The 18,650-nt window shown below is 32.5% G+C and overlaps 1 protein-coding gene across 1 annotated transcript in view; it reads left to right on the top strand.

Moving 5' to 3' along the window:
• The window catches only part of Dhc1 (dynein axonemal heavy chain 1), a 92,945-nt gene continuing 74,295 nt past the window's right edge, over positions 1–18,650 (top strand). The window contains exons 1-2 of the mRNA XM_077445632.1: positions 1–120; positions 18,480–18,617. Coding sequence (XP_077301758.1) covers positions 1–120; positions 18,480–18,617 — 258 coding nt within the window. The remainder of the gene's footprint in view (positions 121–18,479; positions 18,618–18,650) is intronic.

Genomic DNA, 18,650 nt, shown 5'->3' with positions numbered 1-18,650 from the left:
ATGGATGGTGATAAAAAGATTAAAAAGAAGAGGAAAACGTTGCAGAGGATCGGCTCTAAAGTTCTGGTCGAGAGCCATCAGAAAAAGGACAACGGTAAAAATGGAGGACGACCGCCAAAGGTAGGCAGATGACTGAAACAAAACACAGACCTATTGATTTTTATAATTGTCGATTATTATTTAAATCTAGTGTTGAATAACCGGTTCGTTTCTAAGGTGTGGCATCTTTCCATTCGCATTATAGTAACAAAATACCTTATGATCATTTCGCGTGCACGCAATGCTTAGTACATACATACATCTGATAGGGGTGATGGAAAATCTAGAAGCTGAAAGTGCTTCGGAAAGGGTTTTTTCAATTAGAAATATATCCTCAACTTATTATAGGAAAGAATAGATCTGGTTGGAATTTTATTTGGGAAATAATGATCTTTATATACTGGTGGTTTTACCCGCTCGGTATTTGTAATATAAACCGCTTAAACATGGCTAATCTTAATAGTAAAAATTCATTTGTTTATTTTTATTAAATTTATTTAAATTGAACAAAAAATAATTTAATGACAGCAAATCAGAAATTACACACATAACGAATGGTTTTTTTTTTTATATATGTACATATAAGTGAAAATATAATCCTGATCTGGAACTGAAAAAGGAATCCGGAACTGGAACTGAAACAGGAATCGGGATCCGGAACTGAAACAGAAATCCGCATCTGGAAATGAAAAAGGAATCTGGATCTGGTACTGAAAAAGGAATCCGGAACAGGAACTGAAGAAGGAAACGAAGTCGATATCGATATCGTCGTTATAGTAAATTAGAGTTTTTCGATAACGTTACGGCTTCTAAACCAAAAACTTCCATACATACATACATACTTACATACTTAAATAAAAAACTTTGATTTTAGAAAATGTCCTATGCCTCTTTGAAAAATTTGGCTTGAAAAACTTTGAAAAATTGGGTTTTTTCATATTACTCTTTTTTGAGAATTGATCGGATTTTAAAAATATGGGGATATACCTTTAATCTGAACACAAATCGATTTTTTTTTATTTAATTCTTTTGGCCTCCTTGTATTTCATAAAATTCGTAAATATATTTTTTTTTGATTTTCAAATGCTTTTTATTATTACGAAATTATGTTCACAATACAGTCGCGGTTTCGGAAACTGGAACACCATAGAAAAATGTGATTTTGCGTGAAATTTTAGTGATCTTCAATAAAATAAACACCCAAAGTTATTGAAATGGTAGATTATATCATAGTGCTTTATTTTAATGACAATCGTTAAGAAAAGAAACAACAAAAAAAGGGTAGGGAGAATTTTAATCCGAGCCGGATTTTATGACCAAACGCAGTCTCCACAGTTGAATGAAATTTTGAATGAAAAAACACAGTTGAGGGTAAACTTTTAATTTTACTAGTCACATGGTATTATTTACAAATTATAAAAACTTAATTAATATTTTGTTGCGGCTCCTTTTAATTTTATGATGGCTTTTATACGATTAGGCATAGAATCTATTACTATTACTAAGTTCATACCATACTTTTTCAATGGTGAGTTTAATGATTGATGGCTAGAGATATTTGTTTTACTAATCCTATATTTAATAGCCATCCATAAATTTTCAATTGGGTTTAAATCGGGACTATTCCTAGGCCATGTTAATGTCTTTACACCCAATTCCTGCAAATAAACACGAACCTAAAAAAAAGTAACAAAAATATTTCAGTTTTTTGATCGAAATATTATTAATTATATTCAATATCATTAAATAAAATTAATACTCACTAATTTTGCTCGATGACAAGGGGCAAAGTCATCTTGGAATATGACATCATCAGAATTTGAAAGATGGTTTTTCATTGATGGGATAAAACTTTCTTCTAGAATTTTTTTATATGCTATTCCGTTAATGGAACCTTGTATTCGACCAATTCCATAATAATAAAAACATCCCCAAACCATGTGGCTTGAGGGATGCTTCACTGTCTCAGGGTACATTTTTGGTCGAATCTTTCTCCAACTTTTCTTCGAACATACGGAAAACCATCGGAGCTGAAGTGGTTAAATTTCGACTCATCAGAAAATATGACTTATCTCCAATCCGATGTCGTCCAATTTTAGTGATATTTCGACCACTCTAATCGGTTTGTCATCATTTTCTTCGTAAGTAATGGTTTTTTCGCAGGTTTCCGAGCGTGCAGTCCAGCTTCTCTGAGTCGTTTTCTTAAGGTTACATCACTAATTTCAATTGAAAATTGATCCGAGATCTCTTTTCTTATCTCTACAGCAGTTTTGAACCGTTACCGTAAAGATAATAGAGTTATCAGGCGATCTTGTCTCTCGGAAGTGCATCTTTTCGGTCCAGTCCCCTTCTTACGAGCAAAAGTTCCAGAATCCTTTTTCTTTTTCATTATTCTTGACACAGTAGATACAGAACGTCCCATTTGTTGAGAAATTTATCGCAATGAATGTCCAGAGTCTGCCAAAGCCGCGATTTTTATATTCTCCTCCAATGATAGTTGAGTGTATTGTTGCATGGTATTTTTATTTTCAACGATTTCGATCCGTACACCTCGAAAACTCACACTAAACTGAACTCAAATCGTAGAAAACAATCATATTTAAAATACCCGATCGTTAAAAACCACACACCCAAAGGGACAATATTTTTATTGCTACTGATCTACTGATCATTTTCTATTTTACAATTTAATTTAAGTTGGTTAGTAATCATAGTATTATATTGTTCTAATGTTAATGTACAGCGTAATAGGAAAAATAGCTCAAAAACCTATTTAAAATTCTCACAATACATCTAATACGTAATATTAATTAAAGACTCTCTAAATTCGGATACTTTTGGGCATATATACGATTTTCTGAAATGTATTTTTTTTGTGTTTAGATTAAAATATCCCCAAATTTTTAAAATTCAAACTATTCTCAAAAAAGAGAAACATATACCTAAATATGTTATATGAAAAAAAAACACTTTTTAGAAATTTTCGTTGAGGTAAATCGATTGGGTGAAGACACAGGAGATTTTTTTTTAAATAAATGAAAATTTTTATTTAACGTTCTCTGGATACGATAAAACTTTTCCACTAGGTCCATCGATAAAATCCAAAATTCGCATTTTTCGCTCCGGCCTATACATGAGCCGTTATATTTGAAAATGGTGGAAGGCCAATTTTCAATACCAAAAACACTTCTCCTGTTTGATTGAATTCCCAAATTACTATAACTTCTTTTAATTCAATTTGTCCAGAATCTCTGAAAAGCAGAATAAACGTATTACAGGCCACTAGTATTTTTAAATATTGTTATACACAAAATATTGTATTTAATGTTTTGCGAGCCATTTCTCAAAATTAAGAACAGTGGACTTTTTCCACTTTTAGATATAACAGCTCATATATACATATACATATGTATATGTAAATCATATGCTCAACTCCGACTTTATAGGTACAATCCAATCTAATCGTGTTCTTTCACTTCGCAATTAAACTTTTATTATTAAACTGTGTGTTCAACGTTTATGAGAGATTTTCAAAATGATTCTGGATCATCCCCTATGTAGACAGATAAATTTTGGGTTACTAGACTAGATTGTGTAAGTAAGTAACACATCGCTATATTTACATAAGTATCGCTTGATACGCAAAACTATATACGTACATATAATACAAGTATACATATAGTACATTCTATACAAAACGTGCTATGACAACGTCTCATAAATCACATGCTCATTTCAGCGAAAATATTTCGCTTTCTGGGTATCAGACCTTTCGAAATAGTACTGCACTATCTCAAACACATCAATTCAAATATACATATGTACATACTGAGATCAAAATAAATTTATAAAATTATTGTTGAGAATGCAAAATAACTTTATTATATATGAAATGCAACAGGACAATGATTGACAAAAAACTGCATGCCATAAATAATATTCCGTTAGTTACAGACATTACTAACAAACTAATCGGTTGATTCTATGACAGAATCACTAATAACCATACTAACACATTTGTGAAGAGTCTCGGTGATTACAACAAAATGTCTATACCCTTCAGGTATAACACACAGATTACCTAAACACAATCTGCTTTAGATCGTCGACTTTAGAGACACTTTAATTCATATTATGTATTAGATGTATTATGAGTATTTATTAAAATTGTAAATAGGTTTTTGAGCTCTTTTTCCTATTATGCTGTATATTAACATTAAAACAATATAATAATATGATTACTAACAAAATTAAATTAAAATTGTTAAATAGAAAATTATCAGTAGATCAGTAGCTATTAAAATAGATGTATTGTGAACATAATTTAGTAATAATAAAAAGCATTTAAAAATCAAATAAGGATGTACATAGATCTTTTAGCCGTCTTTCTTAGGGTAACAGGGTTCGCCTCTAAGAATTTTTAGCAAGACGATCTATGAAAAGAAGAATAAAAAAAAACAACAATTTTATGTTTTATTGTGCTGCTCATAATATCACAAGAAATGCATCAAAATTAGCGTACAGAAAGTGTCGATGGAATTCAATAAATGCACCACTTTTCAAACCGCTTGATAGAACGTTTGACACGGCGCAAATTGCAATCTTAAAATAATTCTGACAGATAGCACTTATATTTCTAATCTATTCCTAACTGACGATTGTCAATATTTTGCAAAAGCTGGCATCCTCCCCGTCCTTTCACATTTCCGATCATTTAAACCCATTCTAGGTTAATATCATTTCAATTCTAAGCAGGGTTGTGAAAAGGACTTTATCTTATGATTCGACTCTGACGCCGACTCCAAACCCCAACTCCCACTTGAACGATTTTGTAAGATGGTCTTTTCTTGACAACGCAACGTATAACATTGTTAGTAATAAACATTATATAAATTTGCCCATTCAAATGTACATTTAAAACCAGGGCAATGGAGTTCAATCAAAATTTAACGACTCCGACTCAAACTTGAACGATTTTATTTATATGGACTTTTCTTGCCAACGTATAAAATTATTAGTAATAAAACAATAGCAATTATCGAAATATAAAAAATTAAAAAGAATCATTCAAAATTGGATTTCAACGATTTTATTTATAACTAGTGTTGTGCCCGATGTAATATCATCGTATGGGTTATGATTAAGGCTTCCAATCCCGGGATCCCGGGATCCCGATGTTTTCTGGCACCGTGAATCCCGGTGCTGAAACTAGTCTGAATACCGGGATTACGGTGCTGGCAGAAATTTCTTTAAAAATATTAGTTTTACAAAAATAATATGGAAAAAACATAAAATTATATAATGAACAATGGTGGGATGAGCAATGACAGATATAGTCCGGCTTGCCGTTTCCACGAAATGATATGAACGGCCTGTATTTTGTCGCAGATATTGTACTCAACCGCAATGATATTTGAAGTATATTTTAACTGATTCGAGCTCAGAATCAACCACTGTTCACCTTTTCGTGATCTAGAAAAAATGTGTGTGTGTTTGTGTTTCTGTGTGAGTTTCTGTATGTTTATTGTGTGTCAGTGTATTTTGGGGATTTTTTGAACACTGTTCGTCCTATCGAACTGAAACTTAGTATTTATTGGATACTGAAATTTTTATCGATACACCGTAATTTTTTTTCAAATTTTTTAAGTTGACCGGAAATGGTACCTCCCCTTATAGGTGTTCTCTTTCTTTTTTAGTTTTTGATTTAAATTATCTCCCAAACCACATCAAATTGGACTGAAGTAGAACATTAGTCTTGTGTAAGTTTTCCTACATTTGTGTTCAATTCGTATTGAAAATGCTCATAGCCGGTATGTGTGAACATGTATGTACATACATACATATGGTCGATTATCGAATTTTTTTTTATACTTCTTATATTCCTCAAATACATAGATAAAGTCGTAGGTTGGTTACATCCGAATTTTTTACCGAAATTTAAAGAATGTAGCTAAACTCTCAAAATTAGTACGCCAATATGGGAGTATTTTTTGCGTGAAACATCGGCGGAGTTTGCAAAATGCAATTGAACTTTTTTTTCTTATACATTTGAAATCCCGGTGCTAGCACCGGGATCCCGGGATCGGAAATTCCCAGCACCGCAATCCCGGTGCTGAAGTAACCTTCCGGGATTGGAAGCATTAGTTATGATATATTAAAGTGTTAATTAAAAAAAAATAAAAAAAATGTGTCGGTCCTGTTTTCGATCCGCACGCGGTCGTATTTTTTTTAAATACCATTTTAGTATATGTTTAATTTAATATTTATATTTAATTGTTTAATATGAAAAAAAAATAGTAGACTACCTACCTACCTATGTATATATAAACAATATAAAACACCAATAGAAAAATTAAATAATTTTTCAATAGATGGCGCTAAATGCTCAGAGACTTATTAGTCTAGAGGAAACATTGGTTGCAAACAATAACAGATTAATAAAAAACTTTTATATATATACTGTTATATAATTTTTATATATACACATATAAAACTTTTATATATATACTGCTATTTTAAAAAAAAAAAATATGTTCGTATATTACTTTTTGTTAGTAGTGTTTTTGCATATTTCGAATCGAAACGACTATTATAGTACGGCGAGAGCAGTACAGAATAGCGCTATTATATATATATATATATATATATGTATGATGTAATTTAAATTCATGATTTTTATATAGAATTTATTAAATTTCAATTAATTAGTGAATTTAATTCAATAAAATTAGAGATTCTAGTCGACACATACCGTAATATCAATAATCAAAGAAAATAATGAGTCATTTTCGGTTGATATTTTAAGAAATGAACAATATTGGAGCGGTATATTGTTATTTGAAAAAGAAACCAATCCGTTCTTGCACTTTAACCGTCTCGTTGGTCGACTTCTCTGCACACCCGGTTGACCCCCCCCCCCCCCAGTATGAAGTATGAATCTCCAGTGTGTAGTAAGGAAATGTGTACGTTGGTAACCAACTTGCGCGCACGCATGCCAACGTACTAATACATTACGTACCACTCATACCAACTTGACATTACGTACCACTCATAACAATCCCACATATGTATATATAATAAATCAATGTTTGTCTGTCTTTTGACGTATGCGTTCCTATACTTTACTATAATTTAATTTGATTATTAAGTATTAATTTGCAACTGAAACATTCACTTATCGGAATGCATCGAGAAACGGGAACGGGAACGGGAATTGCATGCGTTATTGTACGATGGAACGATGGAACTTTCAAGATTTATTGTATGCATGTCCAGGAAGCTTACTGTGAGAAAAATTCGGCCAAAAACAGGAACGGAAACGGGAATGAGTGGCATTGCAGCGCAATAATTTCAAATGATTTCGCGTCGTGACATGCGTTGTTAGGGTAAAATAAAAAAATAATTGAATAATTTCAAATGTGTTCGCTGAATCTGAGTTCGGGAATCGCTGTCTGCGTTTTTCCGACAAATGGGAACGGGAACAGGAACGAGAACGGGAATGGGAACGGGAACGGGAATTGCATGCGTTATTGTGGCAATGCAACGCATGCTAGTATTATATATTTTTTTTAATTTGCCGAATAATTTTCAAAATCAACACCTACATACAACGCATGTCGAGACAAAATACGGGACGTGAATTAAATCTCGCGCCATATTCGATCGTGTGCCGTGCGGAACTGCAGTCGTTCGTCACTCACGACACAATTGAGCGTATACAGCAACACTTCACCGGTGCGATTCGACTCACAGAATGTCACAGAAATATCACCGGTTGTCACCGTGTCGACTATATATTATACAAATCGGCACACATATGATCGTCGAACCGTTAAGTATGTAGTTCCGTTCTGACTTCAATGTCGAAAGCAACGATGCAGTTCCTCGCGAAATTGGTCCACCGTATGGTTAGTCTTTGGAAAATCACCGGAAAATCCCCCCCCCCCCGCATCCTACCCCCCTGCCATCGACGACCGGTCGAATTTTCACGGCTATAAATTATTTTACACGAACGAACCGTTCGATATCGTTTAGTACGAGTGCGCGTATAAATATCAACGTCTGCCGCCGGATAGTTAATTGTTATTGTGTTTCAGAGTCACGAACGATTCGAAATAAGGTCGTTAGTTAGGGGTCGAAATGGAAATTGGAAATGCGTAATTGGTGGATTAATTTTGAATTGTGAATTTCTTCCGAATTCGATTTTAATTACGACTTTAAAAGTATCGTGTGTCAGAATTTCGTGGAATGTTTCTTTTTTGGTCTGTTTCTTTGCGAGTGAATTAAAACGGATTAACTTTTCGTTTTGGTGCAGCATGAAAGCTTTGTTCGTATCAAGGTACGGTTTGTTTCAAAAATTTTATTATTTTAACATTCGCCGTTTTAAATCAGCGATGGAATTTATTTTAGATTTTCTCATAATAACTTTATTTTTTTAATCCATAAAAAATATATCAAAGCTTAAATTATGTACCATTTTTAAACAGATGACTGTAGTCGAGACTTCGAGAGCCGAACATGCGGTCGCATTCGTGCAATGTGTTATAATATTTGTATCAAATGTACAATATTTCTGGCCAGGAAGGCGCATTGGGGTTACTTGTTAGGCCTTCCTAGTATAAATTAAAAAAAAATATATATATGCTTGCGGTTTGTAATTATAGTGAACCCACCGTAGGAAGACACTCGACCAACTCGACCAATAGCATTTCGCACGCACGATGTTTTACGAAATGCTATTGATCGAGAGGCAGTGTAAGGGCCAGTATGCAAGCTTTTTTCCTAGAACGAATGGATATAATGTTTTGACAAATGTTTGTGGACAAATGATCAAATTTTTTTGGAAGGGCATGTCCCTCACTTTGAGGCCTTTCTCAGGATGAGAGCGGCCTCTCTACGTCTTCGTATATTTTTATTGTCTAATTGTCTTCTTGCTGCTGCATCTTATCATTTGCATTCTTCACTGTATGTTCGATGGATGGAACTACTCCACCGACCGCCTTAAACAGACATTGAATTGATTAATTAATTAATTATTATTATTATTTATTATTATATTTATCATTATTATTTATTATTTATTATTATTATTATTATTATTAATATATTACTATTTTATCTGCATTGTATAATGTGCTTCGATATGTACACAGTTAGCCATAGTGTTGTTTAAGGGCCGGGCCGCATCGTGCAACTTTGTCGATTAGTTGCGCGACACGAAAAATGTATGGAAATGTGTGCGACAAACAAGTTGACGGGTGTGGCATGTCACATCTACCTGCATGCATTGGTCTGGTCGCCCTCAACCAAGTCGCTCGCAAGTCGCACGGTGCAGCCTGGCCCTAAGAACCGGACCACACCGTGCAACTTTGTCGGCCGACTAGTTGCGCGACAAGAAAAAATGTATGGAAATGTGAGCGACAAATGAGTTGACGGGTGTGGCATGTCCCATCTACTTGCATGCATTGGTCTCGTCGCCCTCAACCAAGTCACTTGCAAGTCGCACGGCGTGGCCCGGCTCTTACGGCCGGATTTACGAGGCGATTCCTGGAATGATATCGTACTTGATATTGTTGCGTAGGGGTGGGTGGGGGATCCAAATAAAAGTCCAAAGTCGCTTCACAGCATTTATTGGGTGATTAAGGAGTGCCAGTGCTCCGTCCAGAATGCCTTCATATGACCTAAGTACCTGCTTATAAAGGGCAGGGCCCTCACTGCATCTTCCTCGACGCGTTTGTTTACCTATGTATTGTTATACACGCAGACACACAGTCCCACGGTCTCGGCATGCAGTCCCACGATTTCGCGCTGTCAGTTCTGAGAACTCTAGCGGGAAGTGACCGAATGTCGTTACCGATCACTAAGTCTATTCGGGGGGTCTCCATTGTTAGCCGACAGCACATAAACCTGGAGATAACCAATTATAGCAGCGGCTCCTTTTAGCATATGCTACAATATTATGCTGCTTGTACTTGGTTCACTTTCAATTTCAATGCGTCGTTTTTGACGAGCTTATTTATCGCCGAGATTTACATAGTACTCGTTTCGAATCGAGGGAAACGACTCGGAACAAGTGACGTTTAGCGAGCATAAAAATTTCCATACCGGACATGGTTCACTTTTGCGGAGCTCGAGCTTTCGTGCTCGCTTACTATTTTACAGGTAGCGTGGCTGTCGAGCTTTCGGCTGTAAACTTTCAGCTGAAACTTTCATTGCGACAGATTTATTTGTCGGTGACATTTCGCTGCGCCTTGCAACGGGCGTAAATAACTTGAACACGAATCACACAAACGTCACACTTTATCAGATCTACACAAGACCATTTGTATATACGACGTTGATCTAAATACATATGTACATATATATGTGGCGACAATCCGAACAAATGTCGCACCGACTGGCACTGGCTATTTGGTTTCGGAATTACAACTATGAAATGTCTCGTCCCAATGATCTTTCTGTGGTAATGTGATAACAGTTTCAACCGCAAATTCACATATTAATTTATGTATACCGTGTGAAGGGGTAGGGGGGTATTTATTCATTTATTTATTGGTCAAATATTATCGAACCTTTTGAATGCTAACCAACGCCGATCGGCGTTTTGCCAACAAGTCAATGGGCTTAAAAACGCCGATAGGCTTTGTATAATATATGTATTTTGAGCATGTACAAAGTAAACAAGAATACTACCCGCTAAGCCTTTCCAGGTAGCATTGAAAAAAAAATGCATTGAACATGGGTCGTGTAATCCGTGTCATTCATTTGTCAACGTTTATAAAGTCTCGTTTACACCGGAATTTCTGAATTTATAACCATAGCAGAATTACCCGATGGATATCCCTAACTGCTGAGTATTTTAGTTTTTAACTTGATTTGGAAAAATACATTCATTAATAGTAATATTATTATCAAAATATGATAAGCCCGATGAAATATCATCGCATCGGCTATAGCATATTAAGTTATTCAATAAAAAAAAATTAAAAGAAATATGTCAGTCATGTGTTTGATTCGCATCGCGGCTTCAAATATCTTTAAAATATAATTAATTTAATATTTTTATTTAATTTTCCAACCCTTTGAATTTATTTTGAGCATGTATAAAGTAAACAAGAATACTACCCGCTTAGACTTTCCAGGTGGCTATGTATGAAAAAAAAATGCATTGAAAATACATATGTACATAGGTCGTGTAATCCGTGTCAATGTTTATAATAAAGAGTGGTTTACACCGGAATTTCTTAACTTATAACCATAGCAGAATTTCTCGATGGAAATCCTTAACTGCTGAGTATTTTAGATTGTGGCTTGGCATTTAGGTTGTGGCATTACATTTTAACAACAATGAAGAAGATGGAACTAGTTTTGGGGAAATGCATTCATAAATAGACTTCTTTTGTTTATTTTATATTGTTGCAAGATATATTAGAGAGTCTAAACACACCTTTACAAAACTCAAAATCCTTGGCGGGAGTTATCTGGGGTAGTGATCTAGGGTTGGTTTGGATTAGCTACAATTTTTATACCTGCTTTCTATTGGATTTCTAAATAATTTTAGTTGGAAATGTTGGCGAAATTTTCAGCGTGGTGGGCTTTCAACAGAAAAAACGTCAGCACTCAAAGAGCTAAGATCTTCAATGTCTCATGACTATAGCCCGGACCCAGAGGGTGCCGCGTATTGTTCAAATGTTGTAAATGTATTGTTAAAGGTTTGCCGAACCTTTTTTACAAAGGATTTACAACAATGGAACAATGAGCGGCACCTTGGCTATCCTACCTCTACTCATGACATACTAGTTTGTGAATAATTTTAATTTAACCAGCAGCTTGATGGTTGCGTTAATGCTAAACACCGATAGGTTACCGGGCTCGATTCCAAGGTTTGACCTCGATTGAAAATAAGTTATTCCGAGTATTATCTATAGTGCTGCTGGTCAGACTTAGATATTTGTGACTCTAATCTGATCGTTTCCTGTCAGACTTTGTCAATTTTTATTACAAGGTTGTGTTACTTTCACTTCATAAATTGGTGTGATAAATTTCCTATTCTGATAGCTTCGACACTTTGCGTGGTTTGGTCGGCGATAGAGATTTCAATTGGGTCCGCTAAGTCGATGGTAAAATATAATCGTAATAAACACGTTTAAGAATCCAAAAAAAATTGAAACGGTGACACTAGCCCGAAGCCTTATATGTTTGACTTTCCACCCCCACTCGTTTTGTTAGATATTAATTGTTTAAACGCCTATAACTTTATGTTTTCACACTTTATCTTATAAAATTTGCAATATAGGCTCTCATTATCTCTCATACATATATATTTTTATTTCACTAATAGGTTATATTTAATGTTAAAATGTTTATATTATAATTTTGACAATTCGATATGCGTGCTATGGCCAACACGGTTACAGCTATCGGGATCGGAGAAAGAACAATAATGAACTACCCCTCATCCGAAAATAAAGCTGTTAGGGGGTGGGGGGTATTTCAATGTGAGCAAAGTATTAATTAAATGAAAAAATGAAGTTGTATATTAGAAATATTGTTATGTTATTATTATGTTTGTAGATTTTAATTTAATGACATATTTTAATTGAAACACATTATTTCATTAGGCAACAAATAAAATGGTCAGAATATAAATCAACTTTTGGTCGAATATTTTTTTATATTTATATATTTTTTTAGGAATTACTTGCTATATAAATTAATATGTATCTGAAATTGATGCATAGTTAATAAAAAATACTAAAATTAATATTTTTATTAATTAAAATATAAAATATAATACTAAAATTTATCTATTTGGTAAAGCTAATTTTTTCAATTGCTAATTGTAGTTTTCTCAACTCATTATAATTCTACTATTTTAAGCATAAACCCGCAGTGTTTACTATAAATTTTTGTTTAATGGCTAAAGTTGTGTCTTTTAATTTATATTTATTGTCATTAACCTAAAACTTCTTGAAAAAAAAAGAAATTATGTGGTTAAGATAAAGTTTTCAACACAAACTAAAATAAACTATACAAATTATGTTTACATTATATTTTGAAACATTAACGTTGAAAAAATTGCGTGCTTTATCCCAATATTAAATTTTTTCAAAACTTTTCAGTCGGAATATCATATTTTTACATTTTGGTGATTTGTTTTTAAAAAATATACCTCGACGCATTTAATATATTGTCTTGTTTTGTATGTGTTTTATATAATACGAAATGTGTTTTTATTTATAATAGTTTCAAATTTCAAATAGAATACATATTTATTACTCGATACGCATTGCCCTATACGCCGTAACTTTCAGCCTAAACAAAGTAAAATAAAATAAAATAAACACTTTTTAGATAGACTTTCTATAACTGTACCCTGGTTTTGAATATATGTACATGTCATTGTCAGGATTGCTTTCCGAACATCATTAGAATTAAGAATCGTTCGCTTATTACTACGGTCTAGTATCTACGGTAAAGTATTGTAAATAGATTTGTGACTATTTTTCCTGTTATACTTTATACTCTAACATTAAAATAAGACAGTACTTTAAACACTTACAAGAAAAACAATGCGTAAAATAGACAATGATCAGTGGATCAGTACCTATTAGAATATGTAGACCTAAGATGTAACGTCAACATAATAAACAATTAAAAGCATTCCAAAATTTTATACTTTTTGTGTCATTCCTGCTCTATTCAAAGATTTACATAGGTATTAATACTTTGACGGAGATTATCTCGGAGTTATATCGAGAATACACATAACTTACATTCTCGCAAGTATGAACATACATATGTATGTGCCCATGATTGTGAGAGTGGACATTTTATTGTTTAATATTGTTTATCATCATCATATATATAATATTGCTATTCCGTCTGTGTATCCGTGTGTCTGTCTGTCTGTCTGTTTGTCTGTCTGTCTGTCTGACTGCTTGTCTGTCTGTCTGTCTGTCTGTTTATCTCTCTGTCTGTATATATATACTGATCGCTACTAATGTTTCCGCTTGGCAGAGTATTTACCGCCATCTATTGAAAATTTATTTAATTAATTAATTTTTCTATTGATGTTTTATATTGTTTACATGTATGTAGGTAGGTATTTTTTACCTTTTTTCATATTAAACAATTAAATATATATATATATATATATATATATATATATATATATATATATATATATATATATATATATATATATATATATATATATATATATAAAAGGTATTTGAAAAAAATTTGACCGCGTGCGGATCGAACACATGATACATTTCTTTTAATTTTTTTTAATTTAATAACTTAATATGCCAACACCCATGCGATGATATGTCATGACCCGACGACAACAATAGTTGTGCATAATATGAAATTGATTAAAAAAAAAATTGCTTTATCTATGTACGTAGTAACAATAGATGAAGCTTTGTAATCATGCGAAAATTCGTACTCGATCGTACCGTCAACCGGAAGTGGCAGTTTACTCTTGTTCGATTGTTCTTCCACTATTTTTTAGACCCTTTCAAACTGTGTGCTGCTCACGAAAAAAATCAAGTATAACCTTGTATCAATGTGATGAAAATAAAAATAAATCAAATTTAATAAATCGGAAGTGGGATTTTTTCCTCTTGGAAAGGTTAAAAATGTCGTCCACTATTCTGTCCACACCCCTAAACGTATCAAGCTGAAAATTTATATTTGTATTTTTTATGTAATAACTTGCTGATAATGTTTTGATCAGAATTCGTAAACCGGAAGTAGTATTTTTTTTTTAAACAATATTTCATTATTTTATTTTAACCTTTTAAATTATATTAATCTTCTTGATATTTATTTTATATAATACTGATAGTGATTTTAAGTGATAAAAAAAAATTGAACAAAATCCGACAACCGGAAGTAGAACTTTTGTCTTGCGCAAGTTCCCATACATTTGCGCTCAATTTGTATCGAAAATGCTGTCATAGCCATTAGTATTTCATAATGCTGCCGGTATGTGTGAATCTGTCTGTATGGTTCAATATCAATTTTCGTTTTGTGACCTTCTCATATTCCTCAAATACATAGATAAAGTCATGGGTTGGTCACATCCGAATTTTTTTTTCTTGGCTTAGCTCTACGCAACGTAGTTGACATATGTAGTTCTACGCAATTTTCAGTAATACCTATGGATTTTGCTTTCGAGCATCCTGTAGATGTAGACTGTAGAGGAAGTGGCGTAGTATTAACACCCCCAGCTAGTTATGGATGTAGACAGGTGGTTGGAGGTTTACCTCATTCGGTTACAGAGTGGCGGAGGTTTCGCTCGACATTCGTACCTTCTCGTCCTGCCACGGAAGATATATCGTTAATTTCTCGAAATTTAATTTAATTCGATTTAAATTCTCATTATCATCGAAACAATATGTTTGTGTGCGGCATAAGACCGAGTTTTGATTCTAGCGAATCCAGCGATGAGGAAGACGTCATGGATATTTTGATGGTATTTATTTTGTTATTTGAGGATTATGATGCCTTTATAAGAATTTATTTACAACTCTCTGATTTTTTGCTGTTGTTGCTTTCGCCTTTAAAGTATTCAAATGTATGTACGTACCTATACATATAAAAGTGATCTTCGGCTAACTAAATAATATTAAACCAAAAAGGAAATAATTACACTGAACAACAACAAAAAAAAAAGGAGCGGAATCTTTACTGACTTTGTCACACTAAATTCTAATATGACAATAATTTTTCCTGGCTTTCGGGTTTTTTTTTTAGAGATATGAGCTTATGCAGCCTTTAATTCAAAATCTAGTAATGCTGTGCCTAAAATGGAATCAATAGTCAGCTGTTATTTCTATTGCTTGTGATCTTTATTGCTTTGAAATATTAATAATCAATTATCTAGCGATTTTTATTTATTTTTCCGTAATATCTTCCAATTTTGCTGTATATTAACCATATTAACTCACTATGGTCCGTAAACCTATACTTTATATACGCTGTATCTACATTAGAAGATTACTGTGAAAAAAAACGGGAACGGAACGGGAACGGAAGGGGAAAAACGGGAATGAGTGTCATTGCAACGCAATAATTTCAAATGTGTTCGCCTGCCTGCATTTTCCCAACAGATGGGAACGGGAACGGGAACGGGAGCGAGAACGGGAACGGGAACGGAAATTGCATGCGTTTTATGGCATTGCAAAGCATGCCGGTTCAGCTAGTTTTTAATAAAATTTCATTCAACAGCCGTCAACACAGGGAGTTTTTTTTAATCCTATCTTATACAAAAATAAATAAATTACAAGATTTATTTAAAAAATTCCATTCATAGATATCCGAAATATTTATGGTTTGAAGCTTGACTTTTTTCCAGGGAATTTATCGATAATATTCCAAAATAATAATATTCAGCAATTAACTATTTTTTTTGCGTAGTATATGTATGTATATTAGGTATATACATACATATACTACGCAATAAAAATATATTAAAAAGGTATATACATACATATGTCGATTAGCTAGTTTCGCAATTTTTTTATGGGAAACCACGTTTATATGGGATTTTATCATGTACATACTTATAAACGCTCATATGTCAACAAAAAATATTTTTATATTCGAATTCAGTGGGTCAAAGCAACAAAAAAAACGGGATTTTTTTGTTTCTCAGTGTTATTGATAATTCCATGCGTATGGTTAATGTTTTTTTTTTTATGTTTCAATACATACACACATTTACATACATTTCCAAAAGAATTTTTTTTTATTGAAATATTACAATATATATATATATATATATATATATATATATATATATATATATATATATATATATATATATATATATATATATATATGTATATAATATTATTATTATATATTATCTATAATATTTCCCGAATAGTTTTCTTGCCTTTTGTATTTTAATTTCGACAGATACATCGAAATTGAGGATAATTGTAATGTCATTATGATCCAATTGAAATAAAATAAAAACGACAATATAAATTTTCATTGTGAACACTATAATCTTTTGTTTAATTTTATACTAAAATTCTGTTTTTATTTCAGTATTTATTCAAAAATATAATTTAAGAATAATTAAACTGCAGTTAATTCAAGTTAATTTTTTCATTAACTAACTGAATTTCGTTAAATAGTTTTGTAATTTTTCATTGGCCGTTTTTGTACTTAAAAAAAATACTCATGCGAGGAAAATATGTCGAGCTGTAATTAAAAAGCTCTAACTAATTCAAATTATCAATATGTCACTTCAATATCTTAGTCAAAAAAGAAAAAAAACACCATTATATTTAGCATGCTCTAATTTTCAAAAGTATAAAAATAAAGGCCGGCAGTAATTTTTAAACATTGACAGAAATATCAGATTACAGTTCTTGTTAAGTTGTGCAGCATGTCTAAATAACATAACATAAAACTCTTTTAAGCTGAAGTTTTTTACATGCATATATACATACATATCTTCAAAAATATGTCGTCCTTGTTAAACGAAACTACAAGAGTTCCTTATGCACAAGAATTATTAAATTTGATAACGAAGTTATTACATATATGTACATATGTATATGCCCATATATTTTTTAATAACAATAAATATTTTTAGTAACATACAAGCATACATATGTATCACGCTACTTGTTCAACATATTCAGGACGACTCAGATTGTACAAAATAATCATAAAAGCTTTTCCAAAGTTTCACGGAACAAACTGATTAAAAATTATCGTATTTAACACCAAGTCAAATCTCGAATTCTCATACTTTTGAGTTAGATTTCGATATTATATAGGTATGTTATTTATTTTATTTCTGTGATATCCACCACTTATTCCTCGTAAATGATGGTTTTTGTACTTTATGTACGAGTGCTAACTAGTTTCTAATTTACCATCATTGATTGTTATTTTTTTTATCTTCCTCATTACTAATACAGTACATATTACATTATCTATAATATGTACTGTATTGTCTGTTTGTTGATTTTTTATTTTTGTTTATTTTATTTGACCACTGGGAAACATTGGCTCTACCTACATACATATGTTCACATAATGTCACAATTGTTCAAACTTTTTCAGATAAAAACTTAATTTAAATGCGTAGTAACATCAATTTGTATCGAAACATGAAGTTTTTAAATAGTAGAAAGGAAAATTTTAATAATTAAGGATTCAACTTTGATAAAATTTACATAAATATAATACTATTTTGGCCTTTGAGCTTTGACCCAATTTCTATCAAGCTTTGTTTCTATTAGCAATTCGATCATCTTTACGATCGCAAATTGTCAACCGTAACGGCGTTAAAAGCAAACGACCACTTTCTTTACTGCGAATGCTATTTTTTCTTTAATATAATATTTAACGACACCAAAATCTACGGAATATATTCTCACTATTCGTTATTTATTTATTTAATACAGAAAAGAAGAGAGGAATGTGAGCGCAAGGCTCGCAGGGGAGAGATGGATCCTCGTTTGGAGTTCACCTTCCAACTCCTCATCGACGGTACCGGACTTCCGAGACATGAGATCATGGACCACGTCTTCGAAGGTAACATGGTAAGTTGGCGAAAGATTCAAAGAAAACATCAA

Source organism: Arctopsyche grandis, chromosome 2 (genome assembly GCF_051622035.1).
Source record: "Arctopsyche grandis isolate Sample6627 chromosome 2, ASM5162203v2, whole genome shotgun sequence".
Taxonomy (NCBI): Eukaryota; Metazoa; Arthropoda; class Insecta; order Trichoptera; family Hydropsychidae; genus Arctopsyche; species Arctopsyche grandis.
This window is presented reverse-complemented; position numbering and strand designations above follow the sequence as displayed.